Source organism: Psammomys obesus, unplaced genomic scaffold, assembly GCF_907164565.1.
Source record: "Psammomys obesus unplaced genomic scaffold, mPsaObe1.curated_primary_1811, whole genome shotgun sequence".
In the NCBI taxonomy this organism is placed as follows: Eukaryota; Metazoa; Chordata; class Mammalia; order Rodentia; family Muridae; genus Psammomys; species Psammomys obesus.
In genome coordinates, this window is record NW_026596134.1 from 3,732,229 (window position 1) to 3,754,665 (window position 22,437).

At 48.2% G+C, this 22,437-nt stretch overlaps 1 protein-coding gene across 2 annotated transcripts in view; it reads right to left on the reverse strand.

The window, feature by feature from the left end:
• Window positions 1-266: 266 nt before the first annotated feature.
• The window catches only part of Wdr25 (WD repeat domain 25), a 135,236-nt gene continuing 113,065 nt past the window's right edge, over window positions 267-22,437 (reverse strand). For both annotated transcript variants that reach the window (XM_055593009.1, XM_055593010.1), the window contains exons 5-7: window positions 3,246-3,416; window positions 1,401-1,541; window positions 267-684 (exon numbers count right to left, since the gene is read on the reverse strand). In XM_055593009.1, the coding sequence (XP_055448984.1) occupies window positions 463-684; window positions 1,401-1,541; window positions 3,246-3,416 (534 nt within the window). In that variant the 3' untranslated portion in view covers window positions 267-462. The remainder of the gene's footprint in view (window positions 685-1,400; window positions 1,542-3,245; window positions 3,417-22,437) is intronic.

Consider the following 22,437-nt stretch of genomic DNA (forward strand, 5'->3'; position numbering starts at 1 on the left):
TAGGGGACCAGAGATGGATGGCGCATAACACAACTATTGATGTGTAAAAAGGGAGCAGGTGAGTGTCCGGGACCTGTGGAGCTCCTACACAGAGCTCCTGGGCAGACCCAAGCCAGAGCCCCCACTGTCCCGAGGATAAAAACTGTAGGGACCAGCAGGTGACAGCCCAACCTGAAGTCCCCTACCTGTAGTGAGAAGGCAAGGGGACACTGCTGATAGTGTGTTCGTTGCTGAAAGGACATTAAGAAAAACTACAGAACACTCTGTATTGATTGGGCATCACCAGCCACTTGGCCAATGCCTTTACTAACGCAGTCCTCACACACTGAGATGGCTTCTCACCCCCATTTTCCAGAGGAGTCAGTGTGGCTCAGCAGGCAGCAGAAGCAGCCTCTTAAGCACTGGCCTAACCTCCAGCCAACTTCAGTGTCGCCTGCTCAGGAGGAGGGCCTTTGTTTCCAGTCAGTGCCAGATCTTGATGTCTCCTCCCCAGGAGCAGGTGCCAAGGACGGAAGGCAGCACAGGGTGGTAGGTGGTGCCGAGGCAGGCCTGCGTGTGCCCTTGCAGCGTGCATGCCCGGCTGGCAGTGCGAAAGCTGAACATCAGAACGCGGCCGTCAGCGCTGCCTGTCACCAGCAGGTCGCCACACGGGGAGCACTCGCAACCCACCGCATAGCCTTCCACCTGTGGAGAAAGAGGCAGAGTGGGCTACCAGAGAGGCTGTGACCCCACACTACAAAGGATGGGCAGACGCCAAGAAGCTGACGAGCACAAAGTTGGCTTTACACTTCATGACCCTGAGGCCAAAGGCTGAGCTCCTGCTGTGAGGCTTCAGGGGGCCGGTGTGACCTGGTGTCCCCAAGGCCACTGGGCCTAGCAGTCATGTCAAACCCATGTGCTGTAGGTCTCCAGGACAGTCATCAATGCCCAACACAAATTGTAAACTCACTTAAAAACAGTCTGGGTGTGTAGCTCGCCTGTAGAGCAAGCACTACTGTGAGCATCACAGGTGGCAGCACCTGGCCATAGTGTAATGAACCCAGATGCAGCAGTTTCTGCAGAGCTGGGGGCTGGCACCAGTGAGTCCCCAGCCTCTTCCAGCCCAGCAAAGTGGGCCTCAGGCAGGAAAGGGTCACACAGAGAAATGGCTCCCAAGTCTAGCCTCCTCTGTTCCTGTGCCCACCCCCCATGACTTGTGAACTGGCATGCTCTCCTGCCCTGTGGCTAGGCACTAGATGTGGCCTGAGCCTTGAGGGGACCCTTGCCCACACAGCCAGCAGTCATCCACTTAAGCAGCAGAGGGCCCAGAGGATCCACATGCCCTGAGGTCCTGGTGCTGCCTGGATGGAAGCTTCAGGGCCAATGGCCAGCATTTGACCTCAGTGGCAGAGATGGGGTACCTTATGACCTTCGTAGCGTCGCCGTCTGCTCATCCGATAGGGCCACACGGAGGAGAAGAGTGCCAGGTAGTTGCCATTGGTTTGTGCCAGGAACACGGGCTCCCTCGGATGCAAGGCGAGGCTGGGGCAGGTGTACCTCTCCTGAGAAAGGAGGACCACGGAAGGGTGACTAGGGGTTTCTGCCTCCCACAGATCCTCCGAACTCAGCTCTTGGGATTTTGTCCCCTTCTCCTAGGCCTTGGTTTGGCAGTCTGTATGGACTGCTGTTACTACAACAAGCTACCTCACACTCGGGAGCCTTAACACAACACCGTTTTAGTGTGCTGCTCTGCGGTCTGAAGCAGGTCTCAAGATGTCGACATGCTATACCCCTTCTGCAGAGCACTCAAGCGGGGAGGGGTCTCATTTCTTTACTCCTTTCCATTTTGTAGTATCATCTGTGAGCCTGTGGCAAACTGGAAAATGCCCCCAATATAATATATAAAGGTACTTGAGACAGGGTCTCACTCTGCAGCCCTGGCTGATCCGGAGCTCAGTATGTAGACCAGGCTGGTCCCCAGACTTAAAAAGATCATCGTGCCTCTGCCTCCTGGGTGCTGAGATTAAAGGTACGTGCTGCCACACCCAGCTCTAAGACTGTCCTTAAGCCTGAGACTAGATCTCTACAGTTTCCCGACAGCCCCATTGGCATAGCTGGGTGATGAGCTGGCCTCCTAATGAGGCATCCTGGAAGAGCACTCACTTGTCCCTGAGCCTGTGGAGGCAGAGAAGAGGCAGCGGGTGGCCACCTGCCTCGTGCCTCACTCTGTGAGGTTCTCTGAGGCATGAGGCTCTCAGAGGTCAAGCCCGCTCTCTAGTTCCTCCTGGTGCTCAGGTTCACCTGGAATCCACTGAGTGGAGGGACAAGGCCGAGAAGAGGTCTAGATGCACTCATGGTCACACCTGAGACCAGGCCCAGGACACCCAGGAGACCAGTAACAGCTTACCTAACCAAAAGAAGGTGATAGTAAGCACATATGGTGATGGCAGTGCTGACCATGACCATGATTTCCATAGAGATGGTGGTGGAGTTGGTGCTGGCAATCAGTGATTGATAGTGATGGTGGTGGTGGTGGAATTGATGGTGATAATCAGTGATTGATGGTGATGTGGTGGAGATGGTGGTGATGGTAGTGTTGGTGGTGGTAATCAGTGATTGACAGTGATGGTGATGGAGATGGTAGTAGTGGTGGAGTTGGTGCTGGTAACCAGTGATTGATGGTGATGGTAGTGGAGGTGGTGGTGGTGATGGTAATGATGGTGACGGTAGAGATGGTGATGCTGATCACGACAATGTGGTGATGGTAGTAACCGCAGTGACAGTGGGAGTGGCAGAAGTGATAATGAGGGTGATGGAGACGGTGATCACAGTGATGGTGAAAATGGTGACGGTAGTGATAGTAGTGATAACGGAGATAGTAATGCTGATGATAGAGATGGTGATGGCAGCAGTGGTGATCACAGCAATAGTGAGGTTGGCAGAGATGACGCTGGCAGGTTGGTAACAACAATTACACCGTTATGGAGGAATCTCTGCGGCCGACTGTTAGATCTTCATACGCATTCTCCTTCTCTAATTCTTAGGACTCCATGAGGTGGTATTATCAAAGCCATGGGTGGCTGCACCAGAAAGGGCAGTTTGCAGAGGCTATCCTCTGTTGAAGCAGGCCTGGACCTGACCTATGCCTACCCCTGCTCCAGGTATTTCAAGTAGGTGATCTCCTCCCCAAGGCAGAGAAGGGCCCAGGGCTACAGGAATATCCCCTGTGGCTGACACCAAGAACAACGCTCCACAGGGCTTCTCACATGGAAAATTTGGTTGGAGATCTTGGCAGAGGTCCGGAAATCCCAGGCAATGATGGTTCGGTCAGCAGAGTCCCGAGTGGATGCGTCAGTGCTGCTTAGGAACTCAGAGCCTTCCTGGAGGAAGAGGATGTCCAGGGTCTGCTGGATGGTGGCCTTGTAGCCTCTCACCACCTGCAAGAGTGGACACTAGTCCTCATGGCGGCCCTGGGAGCACACGGAAGGTGCCCACACAGCGAGAGCGCCCGGGACAGTTATGGAGTACTCAGGATGCACAGGGTTAATGAAGCTGTTGGGGGCTGTACACACTCTGAGCAGCCCCGACACATGTGCTTTCACGGAACTTTCCAACCTCACTGGGTCATATCTGTTGCTCTAGGGAGCCTCGGGCCTCCCAGATGAAAGCTGGCCTGATGACTGTGCCCACGCCACTTCTGTTAGTACATGGGTGGGGCCAATGAGATGCAGCTGCTTCCTGGGATGACAGGGTCCCTCCACAGCAGCTGTCCTTTGGGGAAGGTGCTCCCACCTTGCCCTCAGGTGCCTAAGGAGCAGAGTGCTATCCAGCAATAATGGGGTCATGCTTCTGAGAGGGACAGACAGTGTCACATAGCTCACGGCTACAAAGCCTGGACTACTGTCCCCAGGTGAGTGACAACGGCACGGGGAACAAGGGTTCTTGGAGGCTGACAATAACACCAGCATCTCTAATCTCAGAATGTAGTTACCTTTTCATTTTTACTTTTGTTTTCTGGAACTTGCTGGCCTTGAACTCGTGGAGGCCCACCTGCCACCCAGCAGAATGCATTTTACATTTAAAGATATGCTTTATTCTCTAAGGCTCATCACCAGTGTTTCACAGCCACCTGTCCCCCAAGCGAAGGGAACCAAGCGCCTAGCCCTGCCACTGTCTTCAGTGCACCATACCCAGCTCCCGCGCTGACATGCCTGCTGTGGGCAGGGGTGGGGCCCAGCACAAGGCTCAGATCGCCTCCGCTGAGTAAGCTCTCACATGGCACAGCATGGCGAGATGCCAGCTGCAATACTGCAATGGCCACCCACTGCTGTCGGAAAGGAAAGCATAGCCAGACTCCAACCGGCCCACCGGGACCTGGCCACGGGGTTATCAGCTCCCTGGGCGCCACCATGTGGCTACAGCAGACACACAGTTCGGGGGTCATCCGTTCCATTGGCTAACAAATGAGGGACATTCACACGGCCATGTGAGGGCAAGCCTCTCCTCTCCCAGCCCTTCCCTGGGGGCTCACAACTAGGTTATCTGCTGGCCAGTTCCTGCCTCTTCACACATAGCCTTCTACTGAAGTGACATCAGGGTCTCCCCCCTCCACCCCACCCCCACATGCCCTGAAGAAGAGAGGCCATCTCTGCAGAGCCATCAAGGCAGGGCAGGGTGACAGACAGTCTGCCCCTCACAGATGCTCACAGCAGCTCCTCTAGCAACAGGAACTGCCTAAGTTCTTGTGTGTCACCCCGAAGACCAGGACTCATGGGCATAGTTCCATAGGGTAGCAGGGAAGAGCTCCAAGCAGCCAGGGCCCACACTGCTTGCTGAGATATGTGCCAGCTAGGTCTGAAGCTGAGGCAGTGCCTAGGACCTGGAAGAGGACAGGGCATTTCACAGTCCCTGAAGCCTGTCCCACACGCTTACACAACACGCAGTGTTCAAGCACAGTGCTGGCCACTGCGGCCTTTGCAGTTTGCTGGTGGGCAGAGAGGTCTGGAAGCAAACAGAGGGCTCACCTCGGCTCTGGAGTCTCTTCGCTGGGCCTGTACACCCCCTAAGCAATTTGCAGTTCGATCCCACCACCTTTAAACCCGTTCTCATGTGTCACTTGGCACTGCTGTGGCCATGCCAAGACACCTCCATTCCCCCTTCTCCTGTATCTCTCTCCATCAAGGCAGACTAGGTTGCAAGGCAGTCAAGAGATAACTAGGAAGAAGAGTAGATGCAGACCGAGAACTCTCACCTCTAGACGTATCTCTGGAAGTGGCCCATACTCTTCCCCCTGGTGCATGCATGTCCTCCAGCTCACAGAGAACAGCAGTGAGTGGGCACATGTGTGCCCTGGGATACATGTGGCCTTTACATGATGGTCTCTGAAGCCTCCTTGGGCTATGCAAGGGTGAGGCCAGGAAATGATGGAGGCACCCGGGTCTCTCCCTGTATTTTCTAAGTCAACACAACAGCATGGAAGTGCCCTCTCTCAGAAAGACATACCTAGGGACCATCAGCCACCCATGACAGAACTACCTGTACCCTGCACCTTCCAAGTAAATGTTACCAGGACAAAAGGCATACATCTTCTCAGGATGGCTAGAAATGGCCCAGTTCATTAGGGCATCATAAAGGCAAATGGCTGGGAAACACGCCGTATTATGGACGAACCCTGCCAATGAAGCACAGCTGTGGGCAGGAGGCTGGCCTTCTGAGTGCTCATCACCAAGCATGACAGACTTTCCTTCCCGCTGTGACATGCCCTGTGGATCAGACAAGCCATTTGTGCAACTGGCTGGTGAGTTTTACGGCAACCTTGATTATTACCCTGGCAGCTGGCACACCCTAACCCAGGACCGGAGCCAAGGAGGACAGCCTCCACTGGCAACCGCAGGCCCACTGGAAAAACTGGCCTTGGGGAAGATAGAGGACAGCTCGTGCCATATCTGGATAATGAAGACCACCTGTGGCCAATCAGCCTGGCCTCCACTGTACTGTTAATTCAACAAAGGCGCAGCTTTGCCTCTTTTGGGCCCCTGGCTCTCACAGATTTCATGAGCTGCTACAACGAGGTTCTGGCCCTGGCCCAGGTCTCTGCTCCCAGATTGTTCCACTTCCGTGATAACAGGCATATGGGCTTCTTCGAGTGTAAGATGTGACAGTCTATACATGCCAGCTCTAGCATGGGTACAGGGCTTGTCTCTAAGATTGAGACAGTCACATAAGCTTTGGTAGTGACCACTGAAGTGTCTGTAGACATTGGAGAATCAACAAAAAATTTACATTAATAAAAGAAAGGAAACCATATAAATATGAGAAGAAAAACATGGCTGGATCCTCTGTGGGCCTTGGGCTACGGCTCTGGAGCCAGGAGCAGTGAGAGAAAAGCCAGTCAGACTGACCAAGTTAACAAGTAACTAACATGACCCACTCATAGGCAGAAAACGAGCAGATAAGCAGCGAATGAGTAAAGGAAAGCCAAGTGGGGGAGGCATTTGTAATGTGTATTAGATGCAAAGGGTACCATCTGCAACACTAGCAGCTTCTGAGACGAGACGAGGCAAGACGAGAAAGCCAGAGTTCCACAGAAGCCGACGAGAGGACGCAGCTCATCAACAGGGAAATGGCTTCGACCTTGCTCATAACAAGAGCAATTTAAGCAAACTTAAATGTCATCCCTTGCCTATTAAATGAGCAAACTCCCAGAGTCTGACAGCACCTCTGTTGGGTGGTGTCAAGGTGTCGGACAGCTATAAGCTGCTGGCAGACATGCACAGACCCTGCGAGGAGGGGCGAGCAACCCCAAGCAGCACTAGAGATGTGCTGGTGCTCTGCTGCCCACGGCCCACCCCACAGCCAAGAACTGGTCATAGAGCTGTGCTGACAGGGCGCCAAGATGTCAGCACTGTGTCAAAGACAGTAAAGAACCAGAAAGGGCCCAGCAGACGCCTCAGAAAGCACAGTGAGGACATGGATACTGCCGTGCTCGTCTGAGCCTGTCTCCAGAGCCCCGTACGGGTTCAGAGCCTTGTTGCAACCTTGCGCTGAGGGTGACTGGCCAGTGTGTGTGCTAGTGTTGACATCATTAGGAATAGCCAGGTGTGGTGGAGCCATGCACAGTCTCAGCACTTGGGAGGAAGAGAGGGGAGGATGTGAAGTTCAAAGTCATCCTTAGCCACACAGTAAGTTTGAGGCCAGCATGTGACACTTAAGCTCCCATTTAATAAATAAACTAATAATAGAAATTTAAGCTTAAGTAGAAATAAGCATTCTTCACCAGCAGAGGAAGTGAGGGACAAAATGGGTGAGATGGGGCTACCAGGAGAATGTGAGTCATGTCCTGCGGGCTGGAGAGACAGCATACAGGTTAGGAGCACTCACTGCGCTTCCTGAAGACCTGGACGCAGTTCTCAGCAGCCACAGCCCCCTCATTAGCATCCACGTCACATCCAGCCATAAGTCCAGCTCCAGGGACTCCAACACCTCCTTCTGGCCTCCCTGGGGGCTTGCACACATGTAGCATACATACATATACACACACATTTTAAAAATAAAAAACCTTTTTAAAAAAGATCTAACTTGGGCTGGATACATGGCTCGGAGATTAAGAGCACTGGCTGCTCTTCCAGAGGTCATGAGTTCAATTCCCAGCAACCACAAGACAGCTCACAATCATCTATAGTGAAATCTGGTGCCATCTCCTGGCATACAGGTGTACATGCAGGCAGAACATTGTATAAATAATAAATTAAAAAATCTTTAAAAAAAAAAAAAAAAGATCTTACTTGGCAAATTTCACCCACAAATAAGGGTCATTGATGGTAAGCAGCTTAGGTTTTATGGACCATGTATTAAAAAAAAAAAAAAGACACTCTTGCAGCGAAGATGTGTGGGGTGTGTGTGTGTGTGTGTGTGTGTGTGTGTGTGTGTGTCCATATTAGAGTTGATTACAGACATAAAACCCACTTTTAGCTCAGGGGCCATATAAAAATAGGTCATAGGCCAGATGGGGCTTGTATGCTCTGGTTGCCAACTCTTTCTCTAGATTCATGGACATATTTTATTAAATTAAATTATACTACAAAATTAACTTAAAAAGCAATTTTTAAAATGTGAAGGCATAATTAAGCAAATCAAATTAACCAAGTATTGATTTGGTAGGTTAACCGCACAAATAGGATTGCTTTTAAGAGAGTTTAAAGCACGATAATTTAATGGCAGCTCCTTAGTTGAATACACGTTATTAATGGAAAACCAGCAATCTGACATTAGTCCTAAGTGGATCTACATTGTGAACAACAACAAAAAGAACCTATAAGAAGGTTAGCGCATTTTCCAGCCATCCACTGCTAATACCGAAAGAGGGTCAAGATAAACGGAAATAAAAATTTCCCACAAAAAGTTTAAAATAAACATTAAGTAAAAGAAAAAAAGTCTGCAGCCTTACATTTGAACTGGACATGAGGACAGATGGTGTGTTCTGTCCTAACAACACTCCCATTGGGCATGGAGGCAGGTGGATCCCTAAGGTCAAAGCCAGCTTGATCTGCAGAGCTAGTCCCAGGACAGCCAGGGTTACACAGAGGAAACCCTGTCTTAAAGAAGCAACCAACCAACCAAGCAACCAATGCTGCCTAGCTTTGCCCACAGAGAGGGCAGAGAAGCCACAAGTGCTGCCAGAGAGCGGACTGTGGTGTCTAACCCGGGTGAGACTCCCTAGAGTGGCAAGGGTGGCAGGCCAGGACTTTAAGAACTGCAGTAACGTAGCACACAATTGGTGGGCAGTGTGTCGGGTGGTACTGATGGCATACCTGGGACGGCAGAGGGCACCTACCCAGAGCCTGGTGAGTGGAAACATCTCAGTGTGTGCAGGGGGAAAAACCACAGGATTTTAACAGCATAAAACAATGCTAAGATGCAATGGAGTAAACCAAGCCTACAAGGGTCCCTGCTCCTCACTTACCATCTACACCTTGCGATAAAAGCTCTGGAACTCAAAGGCAGTGACTACCTGAAGAAGAACAGACAGCAGCAGGTGGGCTGGGAAGTCCAATGAGCAGCTACAGAAAGATCAGCATGGAAGGGGAAGCACACAGAGGAAGGTAAAAACCATACGGTGGGCACTATTGGCAGATGTCCTAAGCAAGCCCACTATTCGATCAAATTACTATTCCAAAGTAAACATGAATGAAGCCTTAACCGTTTTGTCAATGGACTTCCTGAAGGAGAAGGACAAAGGAGGAGGGCACTATACAGGGGCCATTGGGGACACTCTCCCAGGCGAAAGAACACAATAGAAAGTGTTCACAGAATCCAAAGGAGACGAAAGAAGAGGAATAGAGAAAAACAAGACAGATGCAAAACAGTAAATGGTAGGGCCCAATTTAACCACATCAATAATCACTTTGTGTGTAAATTATTTAAGCCACCAATTAAAAACTACTGGGTTGGGTTTAATGTTTTTCAGAAACCCAGCAAAGCAAGATGTAATACCACCCACCTGCAGGCCAGCCTGCTTAGGAAGCTGGGGCAGGAGGGTTGCTTGGATCCAACAGTCTGAGGCCAGATCCTGTTTCAAAAATAAATAAATAAAAATAAAAAAGACTCAACGGGACCATCTACTAGAAAGCCACTTTAAATAAAATGAAACAGATAGACTGTAAGTGAGTGGTTGAAAACCACACCATATTAAAGCTAATCAAATGAAAGCCAGAGTGGATGCGTTAATACTGGGAAAGCCACTGTGAATAAGAGGGATATTTGAGAGATGGAGGCGTCAGCCTATCTAGCAAACACATATCCAAACACATATACCAAAAGGCCAGTTTCCAGAGTGTGCAATACAGAGATGGTCAGCGCTGTCATGAGGCGGGTGTGAGCCCAATTATACCTGGGGATCTTCTGACAGGTAAGACAAACCATGATTAGGTCATTCTTCACACCAGGAAACTACACAGGCCTGTGACATGAACTACTAGGCAGGAACAGGCCAGTCACGCCAACAGCTTCCTCCGGGACAGAGCTGTGCACTGTCTCACTGACCTGAAGGAGAAAACCTTATGATACAGCCACTGGGTAGCTTCCTGCCAGGGCTTGAATCCCAGTGGCTCATCGGTGCTTATCTCTATGCCAGTGCTGCTAGTTACAGAGGTCATGCCTGAGACTTTTAGGAGAGGGTCACCAGGGCAGGCCTGGTTCTGGCCAACTTGTTCCAGGGCTCCTGTGCTGAGGGGTAGTACCACTCACTCCATTGCCGTGAGCTCCACCACACCCTCTCTGCCATGCCAGACTGAAATTCTGAAGCTGAGCCAAATTGAAGCCTTCCCTTGAGTTGTTTCTTCTCATGTGTTTTGATCACAGAGACAAAACTAATAACTACCACGAGCAATGAGGTGAAGGGAGCTCCATGGAGAAGTGCCCTGGTTCCACTAGACAAGACTAACCGCCCACAAAGGCCACCTGAGAGAACAGAGCATATTAGTAAGATGTACAACCCATTTTTGTTATCAATTTTTAAAAATAGCTATCTCTACCAAAAATAATAACAATGTATCACAGGGTGGAGAGGCTGAAAGTCTGTGTACAATAAGAGTCTTACAGAAAAGAGGTTGCAGGACAGCTGTTAAGAACTCTACAAACACAGAGCTGGTGACACAGTTCGGTGGGTAATGGTGCCTGCTACCAAGCCTGATGAATGGAGTTCAAGTCCTGGAAGAAGGAGAAAACTGCCTCCCAATACTTGCCCCATTATCTTCACAGTGGTACACACACGCGCCCCCCCCCCACACAAAAGATACAGATTGAGGGGGACCCTGAACTCCATGGGAACATGGGAAGCAGTTTCATACGGTTTTTGTAGACACAGAACAACAAAGCAGAGAATCCCAGACACAGGCATCAGATGCTGTCTAAAGACTCTCAGGCTTTCTCTTGGTAGAAAGTAGGGAGCTGTAAAGTTTATATGTTCCTAAAGGTTTTTGTCTGTTAGTCACAAGACATTAAGTCTGATACAGAAGTGGGCAGTAGGAGAATAAAGATCACCCAAGATAAGTTGTAATTAGGCTGTGGACCGGCAACATTCCAACCTCTCCACCCACGTCACTGACACTCTGATGTGCTAATGGGCCTTGCAGAAGGTTCAGTTGGAACTTCTTTGGGGAACTTTTGTTCATAGCAGAAAAGAAGACTCCTGGCCCTCAGACAACTAGTACAGCACTTCAGACAGAAGCAGTGAACCCCAAACCAAGAGAACTGAGAAGGAGTCAGCTGTGATCTTCGTCGCCAGCACCGCTGTGTGCTGTAGTTCATCGGGATAACTGGGATAAGAGAACAGTATTTCTCACACCTCTGTAGTCGGAAAGCCCAGGGTCACAGCACCAGCAGAGCCAGTGTCTCCTGAGGTTCTGCACCTTCCTGCTGCATCTCACAAGGCCGAGGGAGCAGAGAAGACAGACACTGTGTTCACGGGGCGGGGGCATGGGTCCTGACTATTCCCCTCTGTCCCTCGTATGAGGATGTTAATTCCACTTGAAAGGACAGAGCTTCATGACCCAAAGCACCCGTCTCCTAACGCGTCACCTCCCAAAGCACTCATCTCTTGATTTAGAAGTTTTAAAACTCACTGATGGTTTATATTATATGTGTTGGCACATGAACCACCACCTGCAGTGGGGTCAGAGGACAGCTTTGTGGAGTTGGTCCTCTCCTTCCCCGTTCAGGTGGGTCCCAGGGATCAAACGCAGATCGCCAGACTTGTGTGGCAGGTACCTTTACCCACTGAGCCATGCCACTAGCCCTGGGCCCATCTGTAATACATCACTGTTGTCTGAATGTGAGATGTCCGCAGAGGCTGGGTGTGGATAGCTGCTTCTTAGCTGCTGGGGCTGTCTGGGAAGGTTGTAGAACCGTCAGGAGGTGGAGACTTGCTGGAGGAAGTGGATCACTGGGAGACAGGCCTTGAGATACTGAAGCCTTTCTACTTCCTGTTCACGCTCTGCTTTCTGAGCAGGGATGCAGCGTGGCCAGCCAGCCTCCTGCTCAGGTCACCACGCATCTGCCACTGTGAGGGTTTACCCAACTCAAACTGTGAGTCAGATGTCAGATGAAAGCTCTCCTTCCTTAAATTGCTTCTTCTTTTTTTTAATTAAATTTTTATTTTTTACATTAATTACAGTTTATTTATTTTGTATCCCAGCTGTAGCCCCCTCCCTCATTCCCTCCCAATCCTACCCTTCCTCCTTCATCTCCTCCCTGCCCCTCTCTAAGTTCACTGCTAGGGGAGGTCCTCCTCCCCTTCCATCTGACCCTAGCTTATCAGGTCTCATCAGGAGTGGCTGCAATGTCCTCCTCTGTGGCCTAGCAAGGCTGCTCCTCCCTCAGGATGGGGGGAGGCCAAAGAGCCAGGCCACTGAGTTCATGTCAGAGACAGTCCCTGTTCCCCTTACTAGGGTCCCCACTAGGATACTGAGCTGCCATGGGATATGTCTGAGCAGGGATTCTAGGTTATATCCATACACGGTCCTTGGTTGGAGAATCAGTCTCAGAAAAGACCTCTGTACCCAGATATATTTGGTCCTTGTGAAGCTCCTGTCTCCTCCAGGTCTTACTAACTCCCCCTTCTTTTATATGATTCCTTGCACTCTGCCCAAGGTTTGGTTATGAGTCTCAAATATGTATACCTAAAGAAGCTAAACAAGAAGGAGGACCTGGGGTAAGATGATCAATCCTCACTTAGAAAGACAAATGGGATGGACATTGGAAGTAGGAAAAAACAAGAAACAGGACAAGAGCCTACCATGGAGGGCCTCTGAAAGACTCTACCTAGCAGTGTATCAAAGCAGATGCTGAGATTCATAACCAAATTGCTTCTTCTTAAGTCACAGCAGCAAGAAAGGTGTGCATTACAGTCACTTAAGGGTTCATGTTACAGCACGTGCATGTTGGAAAAACATATACATTCAAACCACTGCATAGGTGCTCCTATAAAAAAGACAGAGCAATAAAAATGATATAGTAGACCCACACAATACTCACAACCAAGCTGATATAATCGATCTTTGATATCCATCATACCCAACAACAGTAGAACACATGGCACACGAGGCAGTCCAAAACAGACCATGTTAGAACATCAAACAAGTCTCAAATTAAAAGGACTAAAATATACACTGTACATCCTGTGCCCACAGGGGAATTAAGTTAGAAACAAATAACAAAGGCATTTGGAAAACTCTCATGTATTTGGAATCTAAATACAAACTTTTAAATAATCCACAGGTCAAGAATAAATCAAAAAGGAAATGAGAAAGTATTTCAAACTGGATGAAAATAAAAACACAATACATCAACATTGTTCAGCAGAGATGAGATGCCTACAGGGAAATTGTCGGTGCTGATGGAGTAAGAGAATAAAAGTCTAAAGCGATGACCTCAACTCCCACGGAAAGGGACTAGAAACAGAGGAGAAAATGAAATTCTACAGGAGGCAGATGAAAGGGTAAACAGGACAGAAAAGAAATTCCTGTTTCTTCAAAAAGCAAAACCACCAAAAAAACCAAGAGAAATCAAAATATGCCTCTTTGAAAGACAACATTTGTAAATCTTTACTTGGACATGTCAGGGATGTGTGGAGCATGAAGACACCACTAGCAATTATTCAAATATAAAATGCCATCACAACAACTATTACATCCAAATTGCTAACTTTGATGAAATGGGTAGCCATCTTGAAAGAAACGACACCAAGAGTCACTCAAAGAGAAATACAGAGCTGAATTTAAGCACCGGTTTATTAAATAGATTTGACTTAAAGTTTCAAACCTTTCCACCAAGAAAATTTCATGCAAAATGGCTTTACTGGTTAATTTCAGTAAGTGTTTAAAGAAGAAATAATATATCAAATTGAACAACATCTTCAAAAAAAGCAAGGAGCGGCACGCTCCTCAGCTTACCCTGACACCACACCCACACACAACTTCCAGGGCTCCTGAGATCCAGACTCTCATGATGGACGCACATGTCATAAAAGGAAGACATGGTGAAGTGAGGTTTATGCCACAAATACAAGGGTGTTAAAAATGTTTAAAAATCAATTGACAAAACTCACATTGATAGAATTAAAAAAAATCATGGCACAATTCCATCAAAGCAGGAAAGGTACCTAATAAATTTCAAAAACTCTCAACTTTAAAACCTCAGAAAATTAGGGGAGAAAAAAAGAACAAATCCTGAAACTGAACTGCACACCAACAAAACAGCCACAGTCAGCATGACCTGCAGCTAGGAGAAGAATGCTTACATCCTCCTCTAGGATCAGGAGCAGGCAAGGCTGTGCGCTGTCAGGGGGCCAGGCGTTATACATGTCCGGGGTAGAATCCACAGCAAGGAAATGGATAAACAGGTAAAAATGAGTACATAAGATAATTATTAGTAGATAAAGGAACAAGTAAAACTGACTTGGTTTACAGGTGACATGACTGCCTATTTTTAAGAACCCGCTAACATCTACAAAGAACACGCCAGAACTAAGGAGTGTGGAGGGACAGTAGCACTCGGAGCAAATATTCAAATGTGTATTGTCTCCCTAACAATAAGCAATCACAAATTGAAATTTTTAAAGATAGCTATAAAACCAGTTACTAGCTATGAATTACAACTACAGTATCGAAAGCATAAAATATTCAGGGATAAGCCTGACCAGGAACTGGGAAAACTGCAGGCATTCCTGACAGATGTCAAAGACTGCTCCTGGACCACAAGTCTCAAACTCATTGAGTTCAATTCTCTCCCAGCTGCAGACACAGTACCAAAGTTCACGTAGAGCTTGTCTCATTTTTTGTCTCATTAGTGGGCAAAGTGATTGTAAAATCAGAATGTAGATGAGATAAGACCAGAGTGGTTAAGACAGATGAAAGGGCTGGAGGGATGGCTCAGTGGGTAAGAACACTGTCTGCTCTTCCAGAGGTCCTGAGTTCAATTCCTAGCAACCACATGGTGGCTCACAAGCATCTATACTGGGATCTGATGTCCTCTTCTGGTGTGCAGGTATACATACAGATAGAGGACTCATATACATAAAAAAATAAATAAGTAAATCTTTAAAAAAAAAATTTAAAAATGAGACAGCTGAGAAAGAACCAACTATGTGCCAGCCAGTTCTGAGACTCTTTCTTAGGGTATGAAAACAATTCAGATAGACAAGGAGCTCAGAGTACAAAGACAAACCCACGCATGGCCAGCAGCTGACATCCTGCATAAGTAGAAAGACACAACTTACAGGAATATGAATCACCATAGTTAGAAACATGAGACTGCATCCAACCGTGACCAAAATACAAATTTAGTACTAAATGGATCTAATTTTAATATAAAACCCCAAACTGTAGAACTTCTAGAAGTGAACACAGGACTATAACAATTTCTGAAGGTGGGAACATATTAATTATTCAGATGTGGTGATAGTTTGTGGAGATGTACATGTATACATACTCTATATATCTGTTAATATATTTGTAGCTGAGTATGGTGGTGCATGCCTATAGTCCACATAGTTGGGAGGCACAGGCAGAATTGCTGTCAGTTCAAAGACAGCCTAGTCTACATGGAGATTTCCAGGTCAGCCAGGGCTACATGGTAAGGCCTTTTTTTATACACATAAGAAAATGTATATATGTATGAATACATGTATGTATGTATGTATGTATGTATGTATGTATATATATATATATATATATATGTCTGTATGTATGTCTATATGTCAAAGTTCATGAAACTTCCTTCATACTTCAAACACGTTCTGTTTATGATGTCAACCAAGCCTCCACTATAGTATGAAGAGGGAGCTAAGAACACGGTAGAGCCATGGCATGACGTGTTAATCATGAATAAGAGGACTCGCCATCATTGAACCTGAATGTGAGAGATGCCAAAAGCAGGTCCTGCTACAGGAACGACACTTGAGCCGTGCTCAGAAGGAAGCGCTAGGACTGCTGCAGCACTGAGGGATGCTGAACTCTGAAGACACACATAAGACAACAGAGTTTGTGATCTTAGATGACATCCAAACTTTCTGAAAGACAAAAGGCCTATGAATAATCAAGGGAGAAGCAAAATTCCTAAAGAGCCCTTTGTTACACTAATTCCACATTATTATATATTATAATATTATATTATTATATATGATGTTCTATTATTGTATATTGTTATGTATGGTGTTATATATGGTATTATATATATATATATGGTATTATATTATTGTATTTTGTTACTTATGGTATTATATTTATTATTGTTGTTGTTATTATTTTATCACCTTCGTACTAGAAAATCTAGCTCCACATGGCCTTGCTGGTGGACTCTGTCAAGGATTAAAGCAAAACTAGAGCCAACATGAATAGTTAGAAAGTTCTTCCTACATGAATAGTTAGAAAACATAAGGAGTCTCAGTACACTTTTCTGTGTTCAGTATTACTCTCACATTAAAAGTAGACTAAAATAAAATACATATTAATAATCCTCATAGATTTAAAGTTTATAATAATTGTCGACTTGAACCCAGCCACATGTTAGAAGGATGGCGTATGGCAGCTGAGTTGGACTCATGCCAGAAATCCAAAGTTAACTGTTTTCAATAATCCACACAACCCATTAATAGACTATAGGAAAGCACATAATGCAGTAAAATCAGCTGGAAAAACTCCAATACCAACATAAAAATTCGAAAGTTCAGGTGGTGCACACCGTTAATCCCGGCATTAGGGCAGCATTAGGGGCAGAGGCAGGCCATCTCTTAGGAGCTGGAGGCTATCCTGGTCTACACACCAAGCTCCAGGGTAGCCAGGGTACATAGAGAGACCCTGTCTTGAGAAACAAAGTAACAAGAAAAATGGTGAGCCACTCACTGTCATAGGAGTCCATGTTGTGTTCTGTGCCTGGGAACAGTGGCCTCAACACTAGCTCCTCCACCCCACAGCCTCATATCTTGCCCCCATATCTTGTCCGCACCATACTGAGGACCACTGCTAAAACATTAGCCCTGTGACATGAATCATATCCAAACCAGTACGTATATATGATGAAACTGAACTTATAATTTAATACCAATAACTGAAAACAAAATGGAACTATGATAAGGATTCACCATAGTGAAAGCCAGGTAGATCATGCGATGTGTTGAAATGCCTTAATGACCTGGGGTGTGATGGTTTCAATAGAACCGGCCCCACAGGCACATATGTTCGAATACTTGTTCATCAGGGGGTGGTGCTACTTGATAAGAATTAGGGGGGGGTGTCCTTGTTGGAATAAGTATGGCCTTCCTGGAGTGCACAAGTCACTGAGGGTGGGCTTTGGGGTTTCAAATATTCAAGCAAGACCTGGAGGTTCCCTGTCTTCCTGCTGCCTGCAGGTCCAGGTGTAGAACTCTCAGGTCCTCCTTCCCCAGAACCACATCTACCTTTGGGACGCCATGCTTCCCGCCATGACAGTAATGGACTAAGTCTCTGAAACTGTAAACCAGCCCCAAGTAACCGTTTCCTGTATAAGAGCTGCCGAAGTCATGGTGTCTGGTCACAGCAGTAGAACCTCACTAAGAAAGAGGGCTCTCTGCCACCCCCACACGTGACTCTTCTTTCCTCTGATGACTATCCTGCTACTTGAAGGAAGCACCCCACAGCTTCTCTTCGACACATGGAGTAGCAGACATCTCTCTTCTTGGGTTTGGGGGTCATTATTAAGTAAACAATGGTTACGTGAACACAGCCACAAAAGACTCTGAAAACTGAGGCAGCAGCAGGGTGATTGGCAGATAGGCAGCATACACAATGTAGAGACCGTGGGCAGCAGGGGACGGGGTAACATTGCTCAGAATGGGCAACAACTTCAAACTCATGAGCTGTTGATTGCTGAGATTTCCCATTGGCTACTCTGGGCCACAGCTGAGCATAGTAACTAAAGCCTGTAAAGAAGAGAGCCCTGGCTGTGGAGACCCCTGGACCATATGACGTGAGTAGACGGCAGGAGCTGAAGTAGTGCAGAACACAGCTCCCCAGGTGACCTGTGGGCACGTGCCAGGGTCAGGAGCTGCCGGATAGAGTGGCTCAGGAGATGCAGAGACCAGAGGCATGTCAGAGTGACACCACAGGGATGAAATCAGGAAAATAAAGGACAAGGAGCCAATTTATTGCCCAATAAATACGCTATAAGGAAAACCTGCAGATTAAACAAGACTGAAGAGACTTACCAACCAAATGGTTAGGCCCTGATTTGAACAGGGCAACTATTTAAGGCAAATTATGAGGCTATAGGGAAATCTGAACTCAGACTAGATATTTGATGGTATTAAGGAATTACTGCTCAAGTCTTACAAGGGATAATGGTATTATGATAATTTTGAAGTCCTTAAAAAAAGAAAATGAAACAAAAGTATTTACAAATGAAATGGATGTCTGAGCCTTGCTTCTAAATGACCGGGTGCGAGGGCAGAGGGGAGGCTGTAGGGGATGGGTGGGATTGGAATGGAACAAGGCTGGCCACCAGCTCACAGCCACTTGGAGGAATGCTGGTGGTGCAAGGCCATTAAGCAGCTTCTCTACTTTGGTGGATATTTAAATTTTTTCAGTAATGAAAAGTTTCTTTAAAGTGCTCTGCAGGGAGGAATTAGCTCCACAAATGTTCATTCTACCTCTCATCAGCTGGGCCTGAATAATAGGCAGGGTGGGGACAGCTGAACTAAGGCGGTAGGTGGAGAAAAGACAATTAAGATCACGTGGCACAGCTGTGGCAGCGCACGTCTGTCCCCCTGCCCACAGGATCCACAGCCTTCTGATGTTGGGTGTGCCCAGTGTTGCGTAAGCAAACCTGGAGCTCAGCTGTTCTCCTACCTAGGTGCCGGCCGGTTTCTATAGAAACCACCAGAGAGATGCTATTCCAGAGAGCGCCTTGCATCTCCACTGGCCTCACGGCTCCTCGCCACTCTGCACACTTGCCCGTCAGCATCTGAGAGCCGGCCTATCAAAGAGCCCTCGCCGCTCACTTTTAAAATAGGTACAGCTCATTATAAAGCACCTGCTCTCAAATGTTTCCAAGGAAACAGAGGCCCCAAGACACCCCTCTCTAAATTCATTAGCATTTAACACTGCCTAATGAGGCTTAAAGATGGCGCACTTTAATAACCATATGCTGGGAGGGCACCTTCCCCTTCACACCTAGGTGTGACTGATGAGCTGCCTGGCTCCCTGGGGACAAGCTGAGAGCACTCTAGGATATGTGAGGAGGTCCCCATATCCAAAGCCCCCCTTTGGAGTGTTTGGCTTTGGGTCACAATCCACAAATACTGGGAGTGGAGGCCCTGCCCTGATCATTTCCAACCACTGGCCTGACATGCTTTCCTAAACTTCCTCTGAATGAGGGTGCGCACATGCACCCAGGCACATACACACTCTCACACATACAAACACACAGAAGTAATATGGTCTCTAGCCACACAACCCTTTACCATACATTCTCTTACATATGATATCCTTGCTTGACACTATCCTTAGGCCTAAAATACCCGAATGTGACCTGTTACCTGGAAAACTCCTATGCATACTTTAAAAACCCTAAATGGACTTATATGAAATCACTAGCTCATCCCTTTGAGATCTGTCATCCCCATGGCACGGCCCCCAAAGACAACATGGTGGAACCAGTTTCCTCCCCAATAGTGACATCAGAACCTGGTGGAGATGAACCTCCATCCTCCTCCATTCCATGGTCAGTTTGCCCTTCTTTGTTTGAAGGCCCCCATAAGGAGGAGCCTAAACTGACAGGGCTGGGGCAGAAGTGCAGTAGGCCATAAGGTATGGCCCCCAGGAGTCCCGCCAGTCTGAGGAAGGAGCTGACCACATGAAGGTCTCAGCTGAGCCTTCTAGCTGAACACCAGGGTTCTGCTTCCCACAGGCCACATCACGGGGCTCAGCTTCTTCCTGATGGTGGGGGAAAGGAAAATAAAGAACTGAGAACATCAGCTGGCAAGGACTCTCAGCCCACTAACCTGGGAGACACAGTGACACTAGTCTCCAGCACCCAGTGTGAGAGGGAGAACAAAGGCCAGGATAGCCCGGAGGCCTCCAGTGGCTCCTCCTGCCCCCACGCTTCTTGCGTGAACCTGTCAATATAGCCCAAGGAGCTGTCCTGCGAGAGGTCCCAAGGCCCTGGACTTGGAAGGAGTAGGAGCAGATGAAAAGAGAAGCCTGGCCCCGCTCCTACCATGGCCACCACGGGGGCCCCAGTGGCTCCTTCCCCAGAGTGAATGTCACGGCCAGACTTCCACATGGAGTTGACCGCTCCTGGGGCCCCGTGTACTACAACCCACATGGCTGACACTGAGGATTCCACCTCAGCTTCTTTCCATGCAGCCCGAATGCCCACACTCGGCAATAATTAATTATCTTTTGTCTTTTAAAAATTAATCAAAGGTGCGGGAGAATGTTGAGCCTGTGCTGGCCGTACATTGCCCTGGGTGATGATCACCCCTGTGCTGCCGGCACAGATGCTTGGCATTTCAGTCAGGGTGCACCCTGCTGCAGGAACACATCTACCCTGCTGTTAGCAAGCTGAAAACTGTGCAACCCCCTGGAGCTCACAGAGGGCTGGGTCTGAGCAACCAACACCTACTGTGTGCCATACGTATTGCCCGCAATCCTCGTGGGCATCCTGGGAAGTCAAGGTTAGTACCCTCACTGTGCAGACGATTCTGATTCAGAGAGGTGGTGTCACCTGCCCAGGACCACACAGCCAGCTGGAGGCCGGGAAACTGCCATGACGAATCTGCAGCCTGATACCTGACGCCATGCTTCACGGTAATAGCTGCTCAATTAGTGCTTCCTGGTGTGACTGCCACCATATTCCCCCAGGGGAGAAAAGAAAGCAGCATCCGGCCACTATGAAATTTCAAAGTACAGACACAGAACACGAGAGAAAGGGACTAAACAGAGCCGATGGCACACGCATCGTGTTGGCAGTCCTCTCAAGTGCAACACTGCTTTTCCTCACGTCACAGTGGAGCCTCGAACCAAGAGCAGCTTCCAGTAGTGCTGCTCCCCAGTCCCCAGCCCTAGAGAACTCAGACTGGGTGCTGCAACCACAGGCCAGCCCCTCAGGTGTTCCCAGACCTGGAAAGCAACACAGTGAAGGGCACAGAGGTCCGCCAGCCCACACAGGGCGGGTAGAGGGAACAGACCACAGAGCGCATGTACCTCAGCCATCATCGAATGTAGAGGCCACCAATCCAGGAACCCCTTAGGACACTGAGGGGAGGGATCTCTCTTGGGTGAGGCCCGGGCTTCTCTGCCTGCCTCATTTTCCCCCAACAACTATCACACACACTTCTATACCTTCCAAAGCCAGGGCACCTGGGCACAAGAGCCTGAGATAAGCCGGCCTGACCAACAGGCTAGTGAACTGGAGACAGGGACATCTCTAGGGACAAGCAGACCCTAGATAACACAAACTGTAAAGGGACAGAACTAAGAATGAGTGGGACACATCCATTTACACACAGAACCTCCTGCACCCACATGCCTGAGCATTTGTGGCATATGCCAGGGAGATGTAGGTTTTATGATCCATGCAGAGGGCAGCAGCAATGGCCCAGGATTCTCTGGGTGAAGGTAGGGACAGGCAGGCTGCGGGACCCACTTTCTAATGCTGACCACACAGGAAGCAAGTCTCCCATCATCTTCGGGCTCCCTCTACCTCCCCACTCAATGCTTATTACTGATGTTTATGCCCTGACACCAAGATCTGACTTCCGTATTTGTCTGGCATGCTGTCTGAATTCCTAGGATTTGCCGGAGTAACAAGAAAAGGGCAGGAGGAGGCATAAGATATCAGGAACTTCAGACCTGGATGTTCTGGACACAAGACCCACAAGGGGAAAAAGGCAGCCTCCCCTGGCCTTGCTACCTTAGTTTCTGCCTGCTTCGTCCTGGGATTCTGAACCCAGATCCCTCCTTGGTCGCCCTACATAGCCCTTCTCTCTGCACCAGCTCCTGTCCAGACAGAACTCTGGGCCTACACAGCTTCACAGTACCCCAAACAAGCAAAATGATGACTGAGCCTATGGCGCAGGCAGGCAGCTGTCCTTCGGCTACCAGGCTATCCAGGGCTACCCAGACTTAGCACACACACACGTGTCTGACCAGTGCCCCACCTGAGGAGTTAGATGCTCACCTTCCTGTTATAGTAGAGAAAACACAGAAATATAAATACCCACAACAAAGGACTGATTAAGTACATCATTCGTACTAGATAAGCGTTAAAAATTACAGCATCCAAAAGTCTTTTAACAATATGGGAAATGCTAATTATATGATATTAAGCTGGGGAAATCACATTAAAATGCAAATGCATGTGCCCAAAGAGCTGCAGTGGAGGGGGCCAGTCATTGGTGGGGGGCAGCCATTGGAGGAGGGGGCC